Source organism: Lactuca sativa, chromosome 7 (genome assembly GCF_002870075.4).
Source record: "Lactuca sativa cultivar Salinas chromosome 7, Lsat_Salinas_v11, whole genome shotgun sequence".
Lineage (NCBI taxonomy): Eukaryota > Viridiplantae > Streptophyta > Magnoliopsida > Asterales > Asteraceae > Lactuca > Lactuca sativa.
The window spans coordinates 38382035-38400335 of record NC_056629.2 but is presented as its reverse complement, the minus strand read 5'-3'; the positions used below and the strand labels follow the sequence as shown (position 1 = coordinate 38400335).

Genomic DNA, 18301 nt, shown 5'->3' with positions numbered 1-18301 from the left:
ACGCATGTAATAAACCGAATGCCCTCGAAAGTGTTACAAGGAGCTTCACCATATGGAGTTATTTTTGCAATAAAGCCTACCTATGAACACATGCAAGTCTTTGGTTGTTTAACCTACCATCGCAGTACTGAAACAAGGGGGGATAAGTTCGATCCGCGTGGAATACCAGGGATCTTTGTTGGCTACCAGAGGGTTTAGTTTGACATATTTCTTAGGTATCGAGGTATCTCGTACGAAAGAAGGTTTAGTTCTAAGCCAACGAAAATATACTATGGATATCTTAGAAGATACGGGCATGCTTGGATGTAAACCAAGCAAATTTCCCATGGAACAGAATCTAGAGCTCGATAGAGGGGATAACGAAGATAACATAGATGCCAACATGTATCGGCGTCTCATAAGTCGTCTGCTTTATTTACAAGCCACTCGTCCTGACATCACTTATTCAGTAAACGTACTAAGCTAATTTGTTTCAGATCCTCGAGCAAATCATTGGTGTGCAACAATGCGCGTTTTAAGATACCTTAAAACAAGCTTGGGACAGGGGATCCTCCTACCAAAAGATGGGTCACCAAATTTGGTGGCTTACAGTGATTCCGATTGGCTTGGATGCCCGTATTCAAGTCATTCTAAAATGGGTTATTTGTTGCTTTTGGGTGAGGCTCCTGTCTCTTGGAAGTCCAAAAAGCAATCAGTCGTCTCCTAATCTTCAGTGGAGGCAGAATATCGAAATGGCTACTACTGTCAGCGAAATTCTATGGGTTTGATGATTATTGTTAGAACTTGGTGTGAAAATCACTAAAACTACACCACTTCTCTGTGACAATCAATCAGCTCGTCACATCGCTCACAATCATGTTTTTCATGAGAGAACGAAGCATGTGGAGATTGACTGCTTCTTTGTTCATGGAAGAGTAGAGTCTAAAGAGATAGCTTCGATTTGGATTCATACCTGTGATCAGCTTGCATACCTTCTTACAAAGCCACTTGGTTCAGATAAGTTACAATCCCTACATGTCAAGATGAACATTCGGAACCTGCATGTACATCTTGAGGGGGAGTAAAAGATTTTATTTTAATTCTTATCTAATAGTTATGTTCTTATCTAGATTATCCATTTGTTTAGGTAGTTTGTTAGCTTTTCTCTCTATTTAATGAACGTATTGTAAAACCTATGATTGTGATTTTTCATCAAGTAATAACCTAGTTGGCTCTTATGGGTTTTTTTACAAGACTATAAATAAAATATGGTGTTAATCTTGGTGACTATTGGATTTTATGCGACCAAAATTCAAAAGAAAGGATGTATTCTTTATCTTTTAGATCTTAAAAGATGGGAGTTTGCAAAATGTTTTCCATTATTATTTTATTTTATTATTTTTATTTATTTTAATTATGAATGCATGGCATTAAAAATTCATGCATGGAATATAATCCTTTGTCATCACCATAAACTTTATAATCTGTGTATTGAAAATTATATAATATAATCTGTGTACATCATGAGGGGGAGTAAAAGATTTTATTTTAATTCTTATCTAATAGTTATGTTCTTATTTAGATTATCCATTTGTTTAGGTAGTTTGTTAGCTTTTCTCTCTATCTAATGAACGTATTGTAAAACCTATGATTGTGATTTTTCATCAAGTAATAACCAAGTTGGCTCTTATGAGTTTTTTTACAAGACTATAAATAAAATATGGTGTTAATTAATCTAGGTGACTATTGGGTTTTATGCGACCAAAATTCAAAAGAAAGGATGTATTCTTTATCTTTTGGATCTTAAAAGATGGGAGTTTGCAAAATGTTTTCCATTATTATTTTATTTTATTATTTTTATTTATTTTAATTATGAATGCATGGCATTAAAAATTCATGCATGGAATATAATCCTTTGTCATCACCATAAACTTTATAATCTGTGTATTGAAAATTATATAATATAAATTGAGGCTTATGCAGAATGCTCTTGATGTTTCTACAATTCACAAGATACTTGTTGCCACCACCGAGTTCATGAAACATGATGGGTCGCGCGAACTTCCTCCATGGCGAGACATAATCCTTTTTAGATTGCAGGAAAATGATACAAATGAAAAGTTTAATTGCACTACGTTTAGGATATGACTTTCTTTCGAGAAACATTTGATCAGAGCCTAAAACACATACATACAAGGATGTCAGTTCAACTCACAATCATTAAAAACGCCTAACTAGTAACTTTGACTAGAGCTTTATCACGAAAGGGTTAGGGTATAGCACATACTTGTAAATCTTGAGAGACCTAACAAAAGATTCTGTATGCATAAAAGATATTTGTATAACATAAAAGATATTGTGTATAGTTGGGATAATAGGCGTTGCAAAGGCTGGCAGATCCAACGTGTTCGACTACTTAAGATGTACAAATGCCTTAGCTTGCAATATCAACTTCCAGAATCAAGAATAGAGCGTAGTGTTGGAATTTTCATTATATTTATGACAAGACAATTTACACATAAGTCATTAAATTTGGAATAACTATCACAAATGTCAACTACATTTTATTTTATTTTATATTTTTAAAATTTGACATTGAGAATGTAATGTCACCAAAATATAGTGACACGTCGTCATACCATGTCAATGCCACATCATCAAATAGTAACACATTAACATGTCATGTTAGTCAGCAACCGGGTAATCTTAAGATGACATAGAAATAGTTAACATCGAACAAAATTGAAACAAATGTTCGAAGGATATCATAATGGAAAAAAAAATTAATGTTTTTTTATGAATCATTCCATTAAATCATATTTGATTGTAAATATGTTATTTTATGTGTAGTTTGCTCTCATAAAACATGACAACATAGTTTTTGATTTAATCAATTGGTGATTATAATAATTGGTTGCATGGAAGGCAAAGAAGCCAAATGCGACTAAAAGAGCATTCCTTTATGGAATTCAACGGCCAGTAGTCTCCAGTGCACATCCATTTTGTTGGTCAAATTATCCACCATTTGCAATCTCCTCCTTCTATATCTCCTTCACAATTCTTTTCAGATCCAATATTACGAATTACACACACCTAAACACACACACACACACACACATGGCTTGCTTCATGCCTTTCACCAACAAGAATCTGGACATATTCATCTGCGTTTTGAGGCCAACAGTCGCCATAATTGATGACCTTGTGGACACATTGAAACAGTTTTCTTTTTTTACGGAAAGACTTGGCTGCATTCATTCTTCCATCTTCAACAGCATCCATGGCAACATGGTATATACCTTCCCCCACCCTCTCTCTCTCTACATACACATACACACCCACATACAAATTCATATAGGTTGAAAATCTCGATATTGTGAAGTTATATTTGCTTTCAAATCCAAATTGATGAAGTAGTTTAACTGAGTTGAGCTCGAACTATGTTATAACAGTTTGGCTCATTTTATGTTTCATCTTTGAATCTAATGAGAATTCAATGTTTCATCATTTTTCTCTATTTGAGAAGGGAAACAGCCATTAATCATTATTGATGTCATCGTCCCTAGATGGAGAAGATATCATTATCTGTCATATATATATGCTATTTGTCATGCATATACTTGTCCTTTCTTTAAGAAATATGTAGTTTTTAATTTATGTATATTTTAATTTAAAGCAAATCCAGTATATTCATTTTTTTATGGTCTTCAGATCATATGGTATGGAGCATGGATCAAGAGATCTGATGAAAACAAGGAACTCCTACATGAAGCTCTTGTAAGTTGAATGATAATAAATACTTTCATTTCACTGTTTATTATATACTTCATCTTAATTTTAACCCGGCAGCTAATTTCATAGCATCTTACGTACTTTCATTTTTTTTTATTATATCATCTTACATGTGTTGAAACTTTATCAAACTATAACAATGTTATTCAAATATAAAGCAACTTAATTTCAATCTTATAATTGGATAGATTTTCAAAATATAACATCTTGATAAAGAAAAAAACTGAAAGTATAATATTTACAATAGAAAACAATTTAAAATACAAATCAGTTTTCGATATAATTGAGTAGCCACATCTTATTTAGATCATGACATGACTCGAATCATTCTTTCTTATTGTAGCTTTTGGCTTTGACTAATCTACAAAGCATGGCTGTCTTACTCGACCATGACTTTATGGTCGCGTATGGTGGGGAGGTAAGGGACGGGTCCCCAGCGGCAAAGTTCTCAACGGGTGACATTGTATGTTTCAACACAATTCATCTTTTGTCGGACACAAAAATGAACAAAATGAACGAACAAGATTTTGTGTACACGTGTTTTTCTGTATTTCAATCTTATTTTCACAAGATGAATGGGACTGTAGCCGGGGTTTGCTTAAAGTATGAAAGCATATCAACAGTGATCAATTTCTACGTGTGGAAGAACTTGCAATCGTGTTATTCATTTGCACTAAATAGTGATAATCGAGAAATACTACAAAATTGTTTTCATGATGCTACGGTGTTTATGAAGTACGATGTATTCAAGGTTGTGTATGTAAGTGCGGATGATGTATCAAGCTTTCAGTACTACCCTCCTCACAAGTTGTTGGAAAACCAAGCATTAGAGGTTGTGAAGGATTTTGAGTAATTTGAGTATGCAATGTATTAATTAAGTTATGTTAACTTTTTTATGTAAATTATGGTATAGATGTGTTTTTATATGTGTAGTGACATATCCAAATTTTCTAAAATGGGTATACACTATATACACTATCATTACAAAAAGATTTTGTATGTGCAATTTATTAACTTCGTGCCCTAAAACTACTTGACTACAAAAGGTATAAAAATATATTATGTGCTTTTTATTAAACATCCGTACGAAGAGATCTAAATATTTACAAAACTATATTTCATACTTTAGGAAAAAGCAACACTAATATATATATATATATATATATATATATATATATATATATATATATATATATATATATATATATATATATATATATATATATATATATATATATCAAGGTTGCAGAAATCGTTCGACGGTAGCTCAACGGTGGACTTGGGTCAAACGATTAATCGGCTTGCCGGTGATTAATCGGGGACCATTAATTTTTAAAAATTAATAAATGTAACATTATTATTAAGAATAACAAGTAAACAAGTTAACAAATAATAAATATGTAATACCTAATTTATTTTTCTTTTCAATTTGGATATTTCTTCTCTTAAGCATTTATTAAAAAAATTGGCATGCAAGCTAGATTCTCACGAATGTCACAAACATCATAAGGACCACATCATCCATATCGATCAGTCGATCACACTTATCCATTTGTGCACTCAAATAAAGATCCCATACTTGCCTTCTTTCGATCCAAATAAGCCAATGAATGTCACAAACATCGTTCGTACTCAAAATCATTCGGGAATCTGCGGGTACCCTTTGGAATCGAACCCGTTTGTGCATTCACTTACTGAAGGATCAGTATCAGTTTTCCATGATACGAGGTTTTTATTTATTCCTCTTACAAAATCAAACTTGAATTTCATACTTGGAAGAAATGTATTTCTCTGTGAGTATTGATATTAGTGGTTGATGGTGGTTCAAGGGGTATAAGGAGATGGTTTGGAATACATACACACAGTGGGGAAAAAGAGATGCAAAGAAGTCATGAAAATTTGGGAGTTATCGGGATTAACTGAAGCTGTGAAAATTAATTGAAACGCAAAATCAATGAAGATGTGAAAATTAATTGAAAAGACAACAACCAATCGAAGACAACAGGTTGTAAATCAAGAGAGAAAGTTGGGGAAGAACAAGATGCAAAGTGGGGAAGAAAGAGATGCAAAGAAGAAATATGAAATAATTAAAAGTTCATTCTACATCGTTGGTGGGAGCATTCATTAAAGGCAAACTTACTCTATAAAAGGAACTTGTATCTCTTGTAAAACCAAGCCAAACAATGTTTTTTGCAAGTCGGCTCCTTTGAGCTGGCGGGACCCTTGGAGTTAGCTAGACCAATTTGGTTTGATTTAGTCCGATTTGGACCGAGTTGGACCGGTTTTTGACTGATATTGACCATGACCGACTAGCCAACCCTCTAACCCCTATTCGTAGGCGGTTGGTGTCCGCCTAGCGCCGATTAATCGGCCGCCTAGACCGATTTTTGCAACACTGATATATATATATATATATATATATATATATATATATATATATATATATATATATTCAAAAGTTAAACTTAAGTATCCATATAACAAAAATTCCAGATACCTACATGAAGAATGTATTAAACCAGGTGTGAGATGAATGTTACTTTTTTTTAATGTAATAGCATTTTAGAATTCTAGGAATTGTGTAGTCACTTTTAAATTGAAGTATTTCGATGGTGTACTCCTGAAATCAACAAATTGGATAAGACTCGGAATGAGAGAAACAATAACAGAGAATGGGATTGATATAATTTTCGTTAGTGTACCAAGAATGATGACCAAAATTGATTATTAACTCTTCTTATAAAAAGGTAATCAAATCAAATGACTTGATTGGTGTACTAACCCGTCTCGGGTATGCTTGTAACTTTCTTCTAGCCACTTGCTAGCTTAATTTTATAATAAAAACTTTCTTGTTGTTAAAAAAAACCATCTTGTTTGAAAACTGTCTAAACTGTCACATGATAGTTCCCAACAGTCTAAACTGTCACAAAAAATGGATTTTCAATAAGAGTCAAACCAAAGTCAAAACCGAGTCATTTTTTAAGAATTTGGATTTCTAATGCATTTTAACAAAGCAATATAATCCAAATAAAAAATTTCCAAGCTCGACCCCAGCCAGGGGCTCTGCCCCTTGGACCCCGCTTCCAAGGGCACTGCCCCTCGACCCCTGTTCGTTCAGGGGTTTCACGCTAAATGATAGTGTACTTTGAATCTTGAACAAACTCAAACAAGTGTGCACTCCGCATCTCCCTTACTTATTTAATGTTTATCAAGATTATTTTGGTCAACAATGTAATCCATTACACTTAAATACTATTAGTAAAACAAATCACCAGCAACAAACATATACTTATAGGCTTAAAGCTTCCCAAATTAAGTCCACCTATGACTTCTACAAGTCAAAACAAATTGGTTTGCAACTTTTAACTTGATAAGAGTTTTACTAAGGGTCATGTAGATTTGGAAATGAGAAGTTTTAGTTTGAGATTTTATAGAATATTAGTGGATAAATTAAACAAGAAATTGATAAAAACACTACTAAAGGCTATTTCAAAACATGATATTAACTATGTAAGTACCATAGTAAAACATGTAATAACCACTATAAAACTTTTGTAGCTTCAAATATACAACCACTGTATTCCTCGTTCTAGAATAAATTCGACCATTTTACCTTTGAGTTTTATAGTAAAATTGATCTATTTGTAGCTTCAAATAAATTGTGAAGCTATTGTGCTTTAAAAAGAAGACACAATAGAGAAGATTACCAATTATCTCATTAGAATTGAAGTTTCATCCAAATTTGTTGCTCATAAGGCTTAACGGAGTCGTGCTCGCTAAGAAGGTCGCCATGCTCGTCAACTTGAAGGAAACACCGCCCCTAGCTCTTGCTAGGGGGCTCGCCATTGTTTAGTCGCCAACATGTTAGCGAGATGAAAAAGAAAGGCAAAGTTGTGTTTCATTGGTTGCATGTCTTTTGGAGACTCACTTTTTCAGTATGCATAGTAAAAACAAAAATCACTACTTTATGCATGGAATCAAATCTCTGTTTTACTTTATATATATATTAGAAAAAAGAAAATACAAAAAATTGAGTGCCAAGAGTGTTATCATTCCTTACCAAATGTTAAGTGTAAATGTTAAATGGAGAAAAATGATGTGGCAACTAAAATACTTATGTGGCAAGATGCCAAGAGTCTCACCACTACTCTTAGCCTAAGTGATCATTTGGTATAAAATACACTAAAATGGAGTTGACTCAAGTTTGGATCATACATGTTTCAACCGTGAGTGGTTTGTTGTTGACAAATATAACATTTGAGGTGTATCCAAGATGTTTTTTAGTGGGGGACACAAGGCCACAAGCAATAAGAGGATCTACTTGACATTCAGACAAACTAGTTAAGATATGCAGATCGAGTCATACTGGGCTACCTTTTATTCCAATATTTATTTATTTTTCATATATTAAACATCCACAAATAATCTACTTTAATGTAGTGATTAAAAATCAAAGCAAAAATGTTAGAGCACGTATTCAGTTAATTCATTATTCACAACCTCGATAAATACTCTAAAAGATTGTTTTATAAGTCATAGTGTAGAAAAAGTAAAAAAAAATGTTCTAACCTCTTTTCTTTTTTCTAATTTTGGACTTCAATATGGGAGATTGGGAAGGGGAAAAGAGACAAAAGCCATTCTTTAATTTCTAAATGGGCTCACAAGTAAACCATTTAGGCCCTAAAACAAATGGTATTCGACTAATTTCATAGGTCTATTGTATAAGAAATATATTTTAAAAGCCCTTATATATTGTATTTATAGGGCCCTTTTTATCATCCTTACTTCTTAGGTGTCGAATAACAATTATTCCAAACTAGTGTGATATATACAAAATTTGGCAATACTCTGGGGATCTAACTGCAATTCCTCCAATATTTGGTTAAGGATAACGCCTTCATGCTTTGGCCTTTCAAATAGTTTCTCCTCAGCTCCCCCCCTTCTTGCAGCAAGAAATTCGAACCAAAAATGGAAGCAACAACAATTCATCACTGAAATCTGAATTCAGCACATCTTAATAAACAATGGTTTCCTCGATTCTTCTTCAGCAATCCATTAATTGCTTCATCTACAACTACCAGGTGCCCACTCTCCCTCTTTCTCTCCCTCCATTTTTATCTATGTACGTGTCAATAACGTTAACTGGGTTCATTTTGTCGGAATTGAAGCAGTTAGGGAAGAATTTGAAGAATGGATTGGCGCCAACAAAACCCAATTTGATGCAGAAATGTACCTGTAGTAGGAGAATTGGAGGCATTAGAGCTAGAGCTGCGTTTGATGCTATTGAGACTGCTACTTCTCCTACTGCTTTCCCCTTCTTCCAAACCGATTCTCAACAAGAAGTCACACCTGCTTCTAAGGTCCAACAATGGTTTTTGTTTTTAATCTATATTTGAGTTTCGCCCTCTTTGTGTAGGAATAAGGAATTGATATTCTGTTCTACATTGATCAACTTACATACATTTTATCAAACAGTTGGAGCTCGCAGACCCTGAATTTTATAAAATGGGATTCGTTAGAAGCATGCGAGCTTATGGGGTGGAATTCAGGGAAGGTCCAGACGGATTTGGAGTTTATGCCTCGAAAGACATTGAACCTACTAAACGTGCCAAGGTAAGTCATGTTGCATTCATTATAGCTCTTTCCTTCGTCCAAACTCTCTTGAATTGTTCCATTTAATGAAGAATTCTGGAGAGTAATCATGTTTCTGCTTCATCTCTCAGGTTGTCATGGAAATCCCACTGGAATTGATGTTAACTATAAGCCAAAAAACCCCATGGATGTTTTTTCCAGATATCATACCAATCGGGCATCCTATATTTGATGTTATCAACTCAACAAATCCAGAGGTATTCATATTCACCTTGTTTCTTTGTATTTCTCATTTTTTTGTATGACTTTTTCTTACTTGGTGATTTTGATTTGTTTGGCAGACGGATTGGGACCTGAGATTGGCGTGTCTTCTTTTATATGCATTTGATCACGACAAGAATTTCTGGCAACTTTATGGTGATTTTTTGCCTAGTGCTGAAGAGTGTACTAGCTTGCTTCTAGCTACAGAGGTTTGTATATATGGAAATGCTTTCAAGTTTCAACATATCATATGTTAAAATCAAGTAGTTAACTCTTTGCAATTTGAGTTATTAATGTTGACTGGTTACTTTTTACCCAAACATTCATTAAGGATTCTTATGACATCAAATCTGAAATATCTTAACTAGTTCTATTGGCATACTACAGGATGACCTCATGGAGCTACACGATGAGAATCTTGCTTCAACCATGAGAAAAGAAAGATCACGAGTCTTAGATTTTTGGATAAAAAATTGGGTACTTTTTCATTCCTTTAATACCTTATTCATTATGCATAAGTCATAACAAAACAAGACAAGACAACATAAGACAACCTTGTATTGTGATCATGATTCAATACTAATGGCAATGGGTCCCACCCAAAAAAGTGTTTGCACAAAAGACGTGAATACCCTCCTCATCTTGATCATATTTCTTGATTTCTAATGTACTTTTTTTTTTATATGTATATGTTGTTAGCACTCTAATATGCCCTTGAAAGTAAAAAGGCTTGCCCGAGATCCAGAAAGATTTGTTTGGGCAGTTAGTATGGCACAAACAAGACATATTAATTTCAGAATAAGAATTGGTTCATTAATTCAAAATGCAAATATGTTTGCTCCCTATGCAGGTATACCCTTTTTATTCTTATTTCCTTTTTTACCCTTTACATCAAAACAGAGTATCAAAAGCATGTTCCTTTTTTCACAGATATGTTGAACCATTCTTGCAAGCCAAATTGCTTTTTCCATTGGAGATTCAGAGACCGAATGTTTGAGGTGATGACAAATGCTGGACAAAGGATTAAAAAAGGGGAAGAGGTAAAAAATCATGATCAATGTTACTTATTAAATCCTAATTATTCTATAATCTTAACAAATCAAACTACAATACTATAAAAAAATTTAACCTTTCTTTTTTATTTTTTTTCAGATGACAGTGAATTACATGAGTGGCCAGAGGAACACCACACTTATGCAAAGATATGGCCTTTCTTCACCCAATGTACGTTCCCTCAAAATAATTAATTGATTCTTAATTTTATAAAATTTCCAATTTTATTGTTTTTTTTTTTTAATATTTACAGAATCCTTGGGATGTGCTTCCATTCTCTGGAAATGCAAAGATCCATTTAGATTCCTTTTTATCAGTCTTCAACATATTCGGCTCTCACCAAGATTATTACCATAATGGTACGATTTATAATTCTCACTTTTATAAAAAAAAATTAATAAGTCCATATCAATCTTGAAGCTGAATAATATTTATTTGTCAGCTAAATTAGGAAATGAAGAAAATAGTTTTGTGGATGGAGCTGTTATAGCAGCTGCAAGAACACTGCCTACATGGTCTGAAAAAGATACCCCTCCAATCCCAAGTCAAGAAATAAAAGCTGTAAAATCACTTCAACAAGAATGTCAACAAATTCTTTCACAATATTCCACTACTTCAAAACAAGATCAACATATCCTAGGTAACCTAATTTATAATTTTATAGCAACCTACTTTTCTTGATTTTTTGCTAATTATATCATTTTCTAAAATTTTGACTAGATTCTACACCGGAAATGAGTTGCACACGTGAAGCTGCAATCAAGTATGTACTGTGTTTGGTCTGTATTGGACTGACTGTGACTGTGACAGAGTCTGTCTGATGTCAATAGGACAATTTTTTATTTTTTGTTCCGCCCCAAAAGGTGGGCCGGGGAATGGTTCTTGATATCTCATCTGTGCAAAAGACGGAAATGACCTTCTCATATATGTGCAAAAGACGTAAAAGTCATTTTTCTGGTTGTGATGCAGGTATAGGTTGCACAGGAAGTTGTTTGTGAAGAAGGTGATAGAGGCTTTGGATATATACCAAGATAGGATTTTGTTTTAATTATGATTTAAATTTATAGGGGAGGTAATGTTGTAGACTTGTAGGGTGTGTAGGGATGGGAGTAGGGTTAAAAGGGTCATTAAACAGCCCATTTGTTTTGAATCAAAGTACAAGTAGGGTATGTTTAGGCTTTAGACATGGATCTCTTCTTCACTTTTTCTCTTTTTCTTTTTTCTGTTTTTTTTTTTTAATTGAATGCAATGTGTTTCTCATGGATAATGCATTATTTGCATTTTAATTGTGTTATATATATATATATATATATATATTTTTCATGTTTTAAATCAGTGTTCTCATGGGAATTGTATTATACCATATCTAGGTCGAATCACATTGCTTTTTGGTTGTATAAAGAAGATAGTTGTTGTATTTCGTGATATATAATAGCAAAAAGAAAAACGTTTTAGAAATTTTTATCTAACAACTTAATTGAATATATGGTTTTTATGACTTTTATTTTTATTTTTCTTTTGCCATTTTTGATAAGTACAATTTAAGTTTTCGTTAAAGTAGTATTTTGTTTTTTTCGCTTTTGAAGTTATGGGTTAGTTTAGTGGTGTTTTCTTCCAGTTTGTTATGATTTTGTAACCAATATTTCGGTGGATGATATTGACATAACAAAAAAATTATAATGGTTGCATTATGATGCAATTACATAAAAATATAGTAATATAACCATTTCACATTTAAACCTATACTACACATTCAATATAAATTGTGACTTTTCATTTAAACCTATGCACATTCATTATAACTTTTTTTTTTTAATTGTGATTAACTAAAATATGCTTTAGTCAATTATATTAAATAACATTAATGTTGTTTTAAAATAAAACTATATAAGTACAATTATTAAAATAAGTTACTATAATACGAGATTTCTCACGGCAATTTAATATTAGTTGATATACAAGAAAAAAAAAGGTTATGCATTTCACCTTTTTAACTATATCATAATTATTTTTCATTATATATTTAAACTTTAAAATTTGGGATATTAATTAAAGAGACCCTCATGAACAAACTTATTAAAAAAAATATTTTTTTAAAGTTTTTGATAAATAGCAACTTTCTTCTAGAATGTCTTATTTCTCACTAATCTTGAAATTCCAAAGTTCTTTTTCTTTGTAATTATTTTTTTTCAAAAAAACTATTTATATTAATGTCTGAAATTTAACTTTGAAGTGTCTAATATTACTATTTTTCAATAGAAAAAAATATATGATTTTAAGTTTCTGTGTTGTATATACTACATTTTACTATGCTTCTTTATTATTATTTTTTTGTTAGATTCTAATAAAAACTTAAGTATTTTGTTGAAATTCCATAATTTTTAATCAAAATTTTGATTTGTTCTTGAAAATCTATATTTTTTTTCAAGATCCAAAATCCAAAGTGCCAATCCAATTTTTTTTCCCATAAAAAGACTCATTTTCGATTTGTTGCTTATTTTTGAATGATTATTTTCTTTAATATTAATTTAAAATATTGTTAGTTTTGTTAATTTCCTTTAAAATTTATATTATTATTATTAGTGATTAGTGATATCAATACACTTGCAATGTATTTATCATTTTAATTTTAAATTTATTAATGAATAGATATCGTAAATTATCTAAAAACTAGTATTTGCTTTTTTTTATTATCAACTTTAGTATTTTAATAATTATAAAAAGAAAAATATTTTACAACCAGATACTGGGAGTATACTCGATAATCTGCATTATATTTGAAGGCTTTTACAATAGGGTAAAATGTCCTCCTCCGCCGCCACCGCCGCTTCTTTCCCTCCTTCTACACCGGTCTCCGATCGGTCTTCCGTTGGTCGTCGCCATACTTAACCTAAACTGATTCCCCCAATAATCGAAGCTCCAGCTGGTTTTCTCATCATCAGGTGTGTTTCTCTCAATTTTGACAACTTCAAGCCATTATTCTATAATGCGTCTATGTTTTTTACATACTGCTTGTCCGCTTCACGCATTTATTATCTGTCTTGCTCACTTTTGTCTTCATCAATACTTCCACTTTTGCTTTTTTAAGATGTGTGACTTACATCCCTCTTTGTATTTCCACAAAAAACCCTAATTTCTAATCAACATAACAGAATTTTTCATTTCAGTCTTCGTATGCCAAGTTACCCAATTAGCATAGACTTTTGCTGGTTAGGTGATTCTTTCGTTTGATTCCTTCAGGTACTTCGATCGTTTTTTCATTGATTGAACTTCAAGTTCGTTTGATTCGTTCGTACGACATTAGGCTCTTATTGTAGGGTTGTATTTGATTTCGTTTTGATGGAAAGTAGATTTTTAGGGATATTCTCTGTTGGTTTTAGTTGAGGCTTGATTGGTATCTTCCGTGGTGACAACTGACAAACATTTTTCCTTTCTCATGGAATTATGGCTGATTTGAAGATTGTACTTGTATTACATATATGATTCAATTTGACATCATAAGGGGTTTGATGAATACGAATTCAATACCATAGTTTGTTGTATTTGATTTAGCGGATTATTTTGCATTGTTTAGTGAGAGGATTTAAAACATTTTATGTCTTATTGTCTATCATACCTCTCTTTTTGCACTTGCCATTTGTTTAGGAGGTTCTACAAGCTGAAAGGGCTTAACCCTATTACCAAACAGTTAAATTGTAGTCACCAACACAGCAAGTTCTTGTATCTTTCTCTTTTATGACTTTAGTAGAGAATCAGTTCTAGAGATATTATGTAAGCATGATATCTTTTCTTCCACTTCTATTAGTTTTTCATTTAATACATGTGAGTATTTGACATAACATGCTTTGGATGTTGACTGACATTGATGCAACATGAATGCAGGTTATTATATATCTGGATGAACGAGTCTTTTCATGCCTTATATGAGTAAAAGTTAAAGATGAAACCAAATGCAAATGACATGTTGGGGGCACAAAGGGAAAGAAAGTTTCAGGGTCAAGGGCCAAATTGGATTCTCATAGCAGGTGGTGCTTTATTAAGTACAATATCAGTTCGTCTTGGCTACAGGCTCAAACAGGCCTTGGATTCCAAACAGCCACAAAATACCAGAAATGGGTTAAAAGGTATTGTAAGCCATGAAAGAATGGAATTGTCCATTCCATTCCATTGTTTGTTTTTCATCATGGAATGGAATGGACAATTCCAACCAAAGAGGATCATGGAATGTGATAACTCATTCTTCACCTTGTGTTGTTTTTTAATTTCTCATTTTTTTTAAAAAAATGCAGAGAATGGGAAATTTACAGGCAGAAAGAGGTCAAACTGTCGTTCACATTCACATTCAAACTTGTATTGTTTTGAACAAGATGAAGGTTGCTTCAATTGCAATTCTGGTATGAAATTTTACAGCTCCATTTAATTTATTTTCATTTTTATTTTTTGATATAAGACCTTGCAAGCCTTTTTGTTTGTGGATTCCAGAATTCAATTCCGATTCCTTCATTCATGGAATCCACCATTCCTTCTAGCTTACTTATAAAAAATAAATAAACAACTTAACAAAGAAATATATCATTCTATTTATCAACAAACAAATGAAAGTACATTGCTATTTTAAACAGGAACCGAAGGTGATGCAGAGGTAAAACCACAACCAAATGGCCAATTGCATACTGACTCCCAAATGGCACTTCCATTAGTAACAGTCTCAGCTCCCTTATACACCAAAGAAAACGGCGTAATGTGGGCGTCATCACCTGACAGACTGGAATTACCAAAGCCATTCCACCACTCAAACAGCTCCGATTCCCCCTGCGTGTCGGAATCCGGTTCCGACATCTTCAGCAAACGAGATGTAATCCAAAAACTACGACAGCAATTGAAACGGCGCGATGATATGATACTGGAAATGCAAGACCAGATTGCGGAACTTCGGAATTCGTTAAGCTCCCAGCATTCCCATTCCGCCCATCTCCAATCGCAATTGGAATCGGCAAACCGGGAGTTGTTTGAATCGGAGAGGGAAATCCAGAGGCTGAGGAAAGCGATTGCGGATATCTGCGTGGGGAATCAGAACGGGTATTTGGAGGTCGAGAACGGAATGGAATCGGAGAAAGTGGAGATGTTGAAAAGGGAAGTGGGGGAATTGAAGGAGTTGATTGAAGGGAAGGATTATTTGCTTCAGAATTATAAAGAGCAGAAGTCTGAACTTTCATTGAAGGTCAAAGAGTTGCAACACAGGTTGGATTCTCATGTTCCAAATATTTTGTAGTTTTTTTTTTTAGTTTCTTGTGTATTCTTTTCTTATTCTGATTAATCGGAAAGCTTCATTTTTTTTTTTTTGGTTTTTGTTTGGGTGTTTTTGGGTTTAAGGGTTTATGATTTTGTGTGTATACGTAGAAGAAAACCAAAACCATGGCTGATTATGGATACATGGAAAAATCTTAGGAGATCAAAAATGAGGTGGAAATACACTTAATGTTTTCATGTTATATTTTTTGTTTTATGGTGGTTTTTGCCGGAGATGAATTACTTTTTCATTTCAAGTAAATAGATTTGTTTTTTTTTTTTTTAATTAATTTTTGCTTTGGATATGGTTCATGGTTGTCACCTATACTTGCTTAATTGTTGTATCGACATTCAACAATCTATTCTACTCTATAAAGTTTAATTCATGTAATACCTTGAACTTTTTAAAGTTTAAGAGTGCCAAATCGACATACTATTTTTTTTTTCATTTTATTGGAAAGTGGGTATACTTTTTTTTCATTCTAGCATTGAACTCTCCACTAATTTGACTTCCACACCATCAACATACAATACATTCAATTTTCTTTAAACGTGGATTGAAACGTGAATTGTGGATACTCTAATAGTCTAAGTGGTCATGTACATTATGGGGTTGGAAGTTGTACAAAAATCATGAGATGGCAAAATGGGTTGATTGTATGGATTTAATAACAAGTCAAAATAAACAATTTTATAAAAGAGATGCTTTGGGCATTTTCAAAAGAGTTAGGTTGCGTTTAGTTACGGAAAAACAATTTTCATTTTCCGTTTTTTGTTTTCCCTTTTCGATTTTCATTTTTCGTTTTTATTTTTCATTGAAAAATTTAGAAAACGCGTTTAGTTAAACTTATTCGTTTTTCATTTTCAGTTTTAGAAAATTAGAAAACATGTTTAGATGTGTATTTTTCCATCGGTTTTTATTTTTAGAAAACGGTAGCGGTGGTAGGGTGTGGATGTGGGTGTGGGTGGGGGCGGTGACGGTAGCGGGTCGACGACGGTGGTGGTGATGACAGGCGATGGTGGTGGCGGCGGCAATTATGTCAGTAATGGTGGTGATGGCGGCGGCAGCGGTGGTGGTGGTGCTAGTGACGGGTTAGTAGTGGTGGTGGTAGGTCAGTGATTGTGGTGGTGGTGTTGGGTGGTTGGGGGTGCGAGTGTGTGTTTTTGTATGTGTATGTGTGTGTTTGTGGGGGTACGTGTGGGTTTGTGTGTGTATGGGTGTGTGTCTGTGAGGGTGGGGGTGGGGGTGGGGGTAGGTGTGGGTTTGTGTGTGTGGGGGTGTGTGTTTGTAGGGGTGTGGGTGGGTATGTGTGTGAGTGTGTTTGTGTGTGTGTGTGGCTGCGTTGGTGGGTATGTATGTGTGTGTGTGTGTGTTTGTGGGTTGGTGTGTGTGTGTACGGGAGGGTGTGTGTGTGTGTAGGTGGGTTGGTGTGTGTGTGCGGGTGTGTGTGTGTGTGTGGGTGGGTGGGTATGTATGTGTGTGTGTGTGCGGGTATGTGTGTAGGTGGGTGGGTATGTATATATGTGTGTGTGTGTGTGTGTGCGGGTGGGTGTGTGTGTGTGGGTGGGTATGTATGTGTGTGTGCGGGTGTGTGTGTGTGTGTGGGGGTATGTATATGTGTGTGTGTTTGTGGGTTGGTGTGTGTGTGTGTGTGGATGGGTGGGTATGCATATGTGTGTGTTTGTGGGTTGGTGTGTGTGTGTGTGTGTGCGCGTGGGTGGGTGTGTGTGTGGGTGGGTATGTATGTGTGTGTGTGTTTGTGGGTTGGTGTGTGCGGGTGGGTGAGTGTGTGGGTGGGTATGTATGTGTGTGTGTGTGTTTGTGGGTTGGTGTGTGTGTGCGGGTGGGTGTGTGTGTGGGTGGGTATGTATATGTGTGTGTTTGTGGGTTAGTGTGTGTGTGTGTGTGCGCGCGGGTGGGTGTGTGTGTGTGGGTGGGTATGTATGTGTGTGTGTGTTTGTGGGTTGGTGTGTGCGGGTGGGTGAGTGTGTGGGTGGGTATGTATGTGTGTGTGTTTGTGGGTTGGTGTGTGCGGGTGGGTGAGTGTGTGGGTGGGTATGTATGTGTGTGTGTGTTTGTGGGTTGGTGTGTGTGTGTGTGCGCAGGTGGGTGTGTGTGGGGGTGGGTATGTATGTGTGTGTGGGTGAAGGGTGTTAAGGTGGGGGTAGGTAGAGGTGAATGGGGTGGGAGTGGGTGTCTGTTTATATTTTAGAAAAAATTTTAATTAGAAAAATATAGAAAACAATGATTATCAGTTTTTCAAAAATTTCCAACCTATTTGTAATTTTAGAAAACGGAAAATTTTCATTTTCCATGAAAAATTTAGAAAGATAG

General features: G+C 34.2%; 3 protein-coding genes across 4 annotated transcripts; all 3 read left to right on the top strand.

Annotated features, from left to right (window-relative positions):
- Window positions 1-2978: 2978 nt before the first annotated feature.
- Window positions 2979-4761, top strand: LOC111880831 (uncharacterized). Its single transcript, XM_023877251.3, has 3 exons — window positions 2979-3270; window positions 3691-3756; window positions 4115-4761. Exons 1-3 carry the CDS (start codon window positions 3097-3099, stop codon window positions 4622-4624), a joined length of 750 nt encoding a protein of 249 aa, XP_023733019.1. The 5' UTR covers window positions 2979-3096; the 3' UTR covers window positions 4625-4761.
- Window positions 4762-8666: 3905 nt separating this feature from the next.
- On the top strand, window positions 8667-11971 carry LOC111880703 (protein PLASTID TRANSCRIPTIONALLY ACTIVE 14). The gene is made up of 13 exons (XM_023877124.3): window positions 8667-8852; window positions 8943-9131; window positions 9247-9384; window positions 9495-9620; window positions 9705-9833; window positions 10012-10101; window positions 10324-10474; window positions 10555-10664; window positions 10777-10848; window positions 10931-11036; window positions 11120-11317; window positions 11398-11440; window positions 11647-11971. Exons 1-13 carry the CDS (start codon window positions 8796-8798, stop codon window positions 11723-11725), a joined length of 1488 nt encoding a protein of 495 aa, XP_023732892.1. The 5' UTR covers window positions 8667-8795; the 3' UTR covers window positions 11726-11971.
- A 1475-nt stretch (window positions 11972-13446) lies between these two features.
- Window positions 13447-16248, top strand: LOC111880694 (uncharacterized). 2 transcript variants are annotated; one of them, XM_023877115.3, is made up of 4 exons: window positions 13447-13619; window positions 14560-14801; window positions 14967-15071; window positions 15300-16248. In XM_023877115.3, exons 2-4 carry the CDS (start codon window positions 14618-14620, stop codon window positions 15947-15949), a joined length of 939 nt encoding a protein of 312 aa, XP_023732883.1. In that variant the 5' UTR covers window positions 13447-13619; window positions 14560-14617; the 3' UTR covers window positions 15950-16248. The 2 variants fall into 2 exon arrangements, with proteins under 2 accessions (XP_023732883.1, XP_023732882.1); XM_023877114.3 differs by lacking the exon at window positions 13447-13619 and adding an exon at window positions 13839-13917.
- The last annotated feature ends 2053 nt before the right edge of the window (window positions 16249-18301 follow it).

Coding starts and splice junctions, on each gene's coding strand:
- LOC111880831 (XM_023877251.3), top strand. CDS start 3,097: ATGGCTTGCTTCATGCCTTTCACCAACAAGAATCTGGACATATTCATC. Junction 3,271..3,690: donor ACAGCATCCATGGCAACATG/GTATATACCTTC, acceptor TATGGTCTTCAG/ATCATATGGTATGGAGCATG. Junction 3,757..4,114: donor AACTCCTACATGAAGCTCTT/GTAAGTTGAATG, acceptor TTCTTATTGTAG/CTTTTGGCTTTGACTAATCT.
- LOC111880703 (XM_023877124.3), top strand. CDS start 8,796: ATGGTTTCCTCGATTCTTCTTCAGCAATCCATTAATTGCTTCATCTAC. Junction 9,621..9,704: donor TCAACTCAACAAATCCAGAG/GTATTCATATTC, acceptor TTTGTTTGGCAG/ACGGATTGGGACCTGAGATT. Junction 10,102..10,323: donor ATTTTTGGATAAAAAATTGG/GTACTTTTTCAT, acceptor ATATGTTGTTAG/CACTCTAATATGCCCTTGAA.
- LOC111880694 (XM_023877115.3), top strand. CDS start 14,618: ATGAAACCAAATGCAAATGACATGTTGGGGGCACAAAGGGAAAGAAAG. Junction 14,802..14,966: donor TACCAGAAATGGGTTAAAAG/GTATTGTAAGCC, acceptor AAAAAAATGCAG/AGAATGGGAAATTTACAGGC. Junction 15,072..15,299: donor TTGCTTCAATTGCAATTCTG/GTATGAAATTTT, acceptor TATTTTAAACAG/GAACCGAAGGTGATGCAGAG.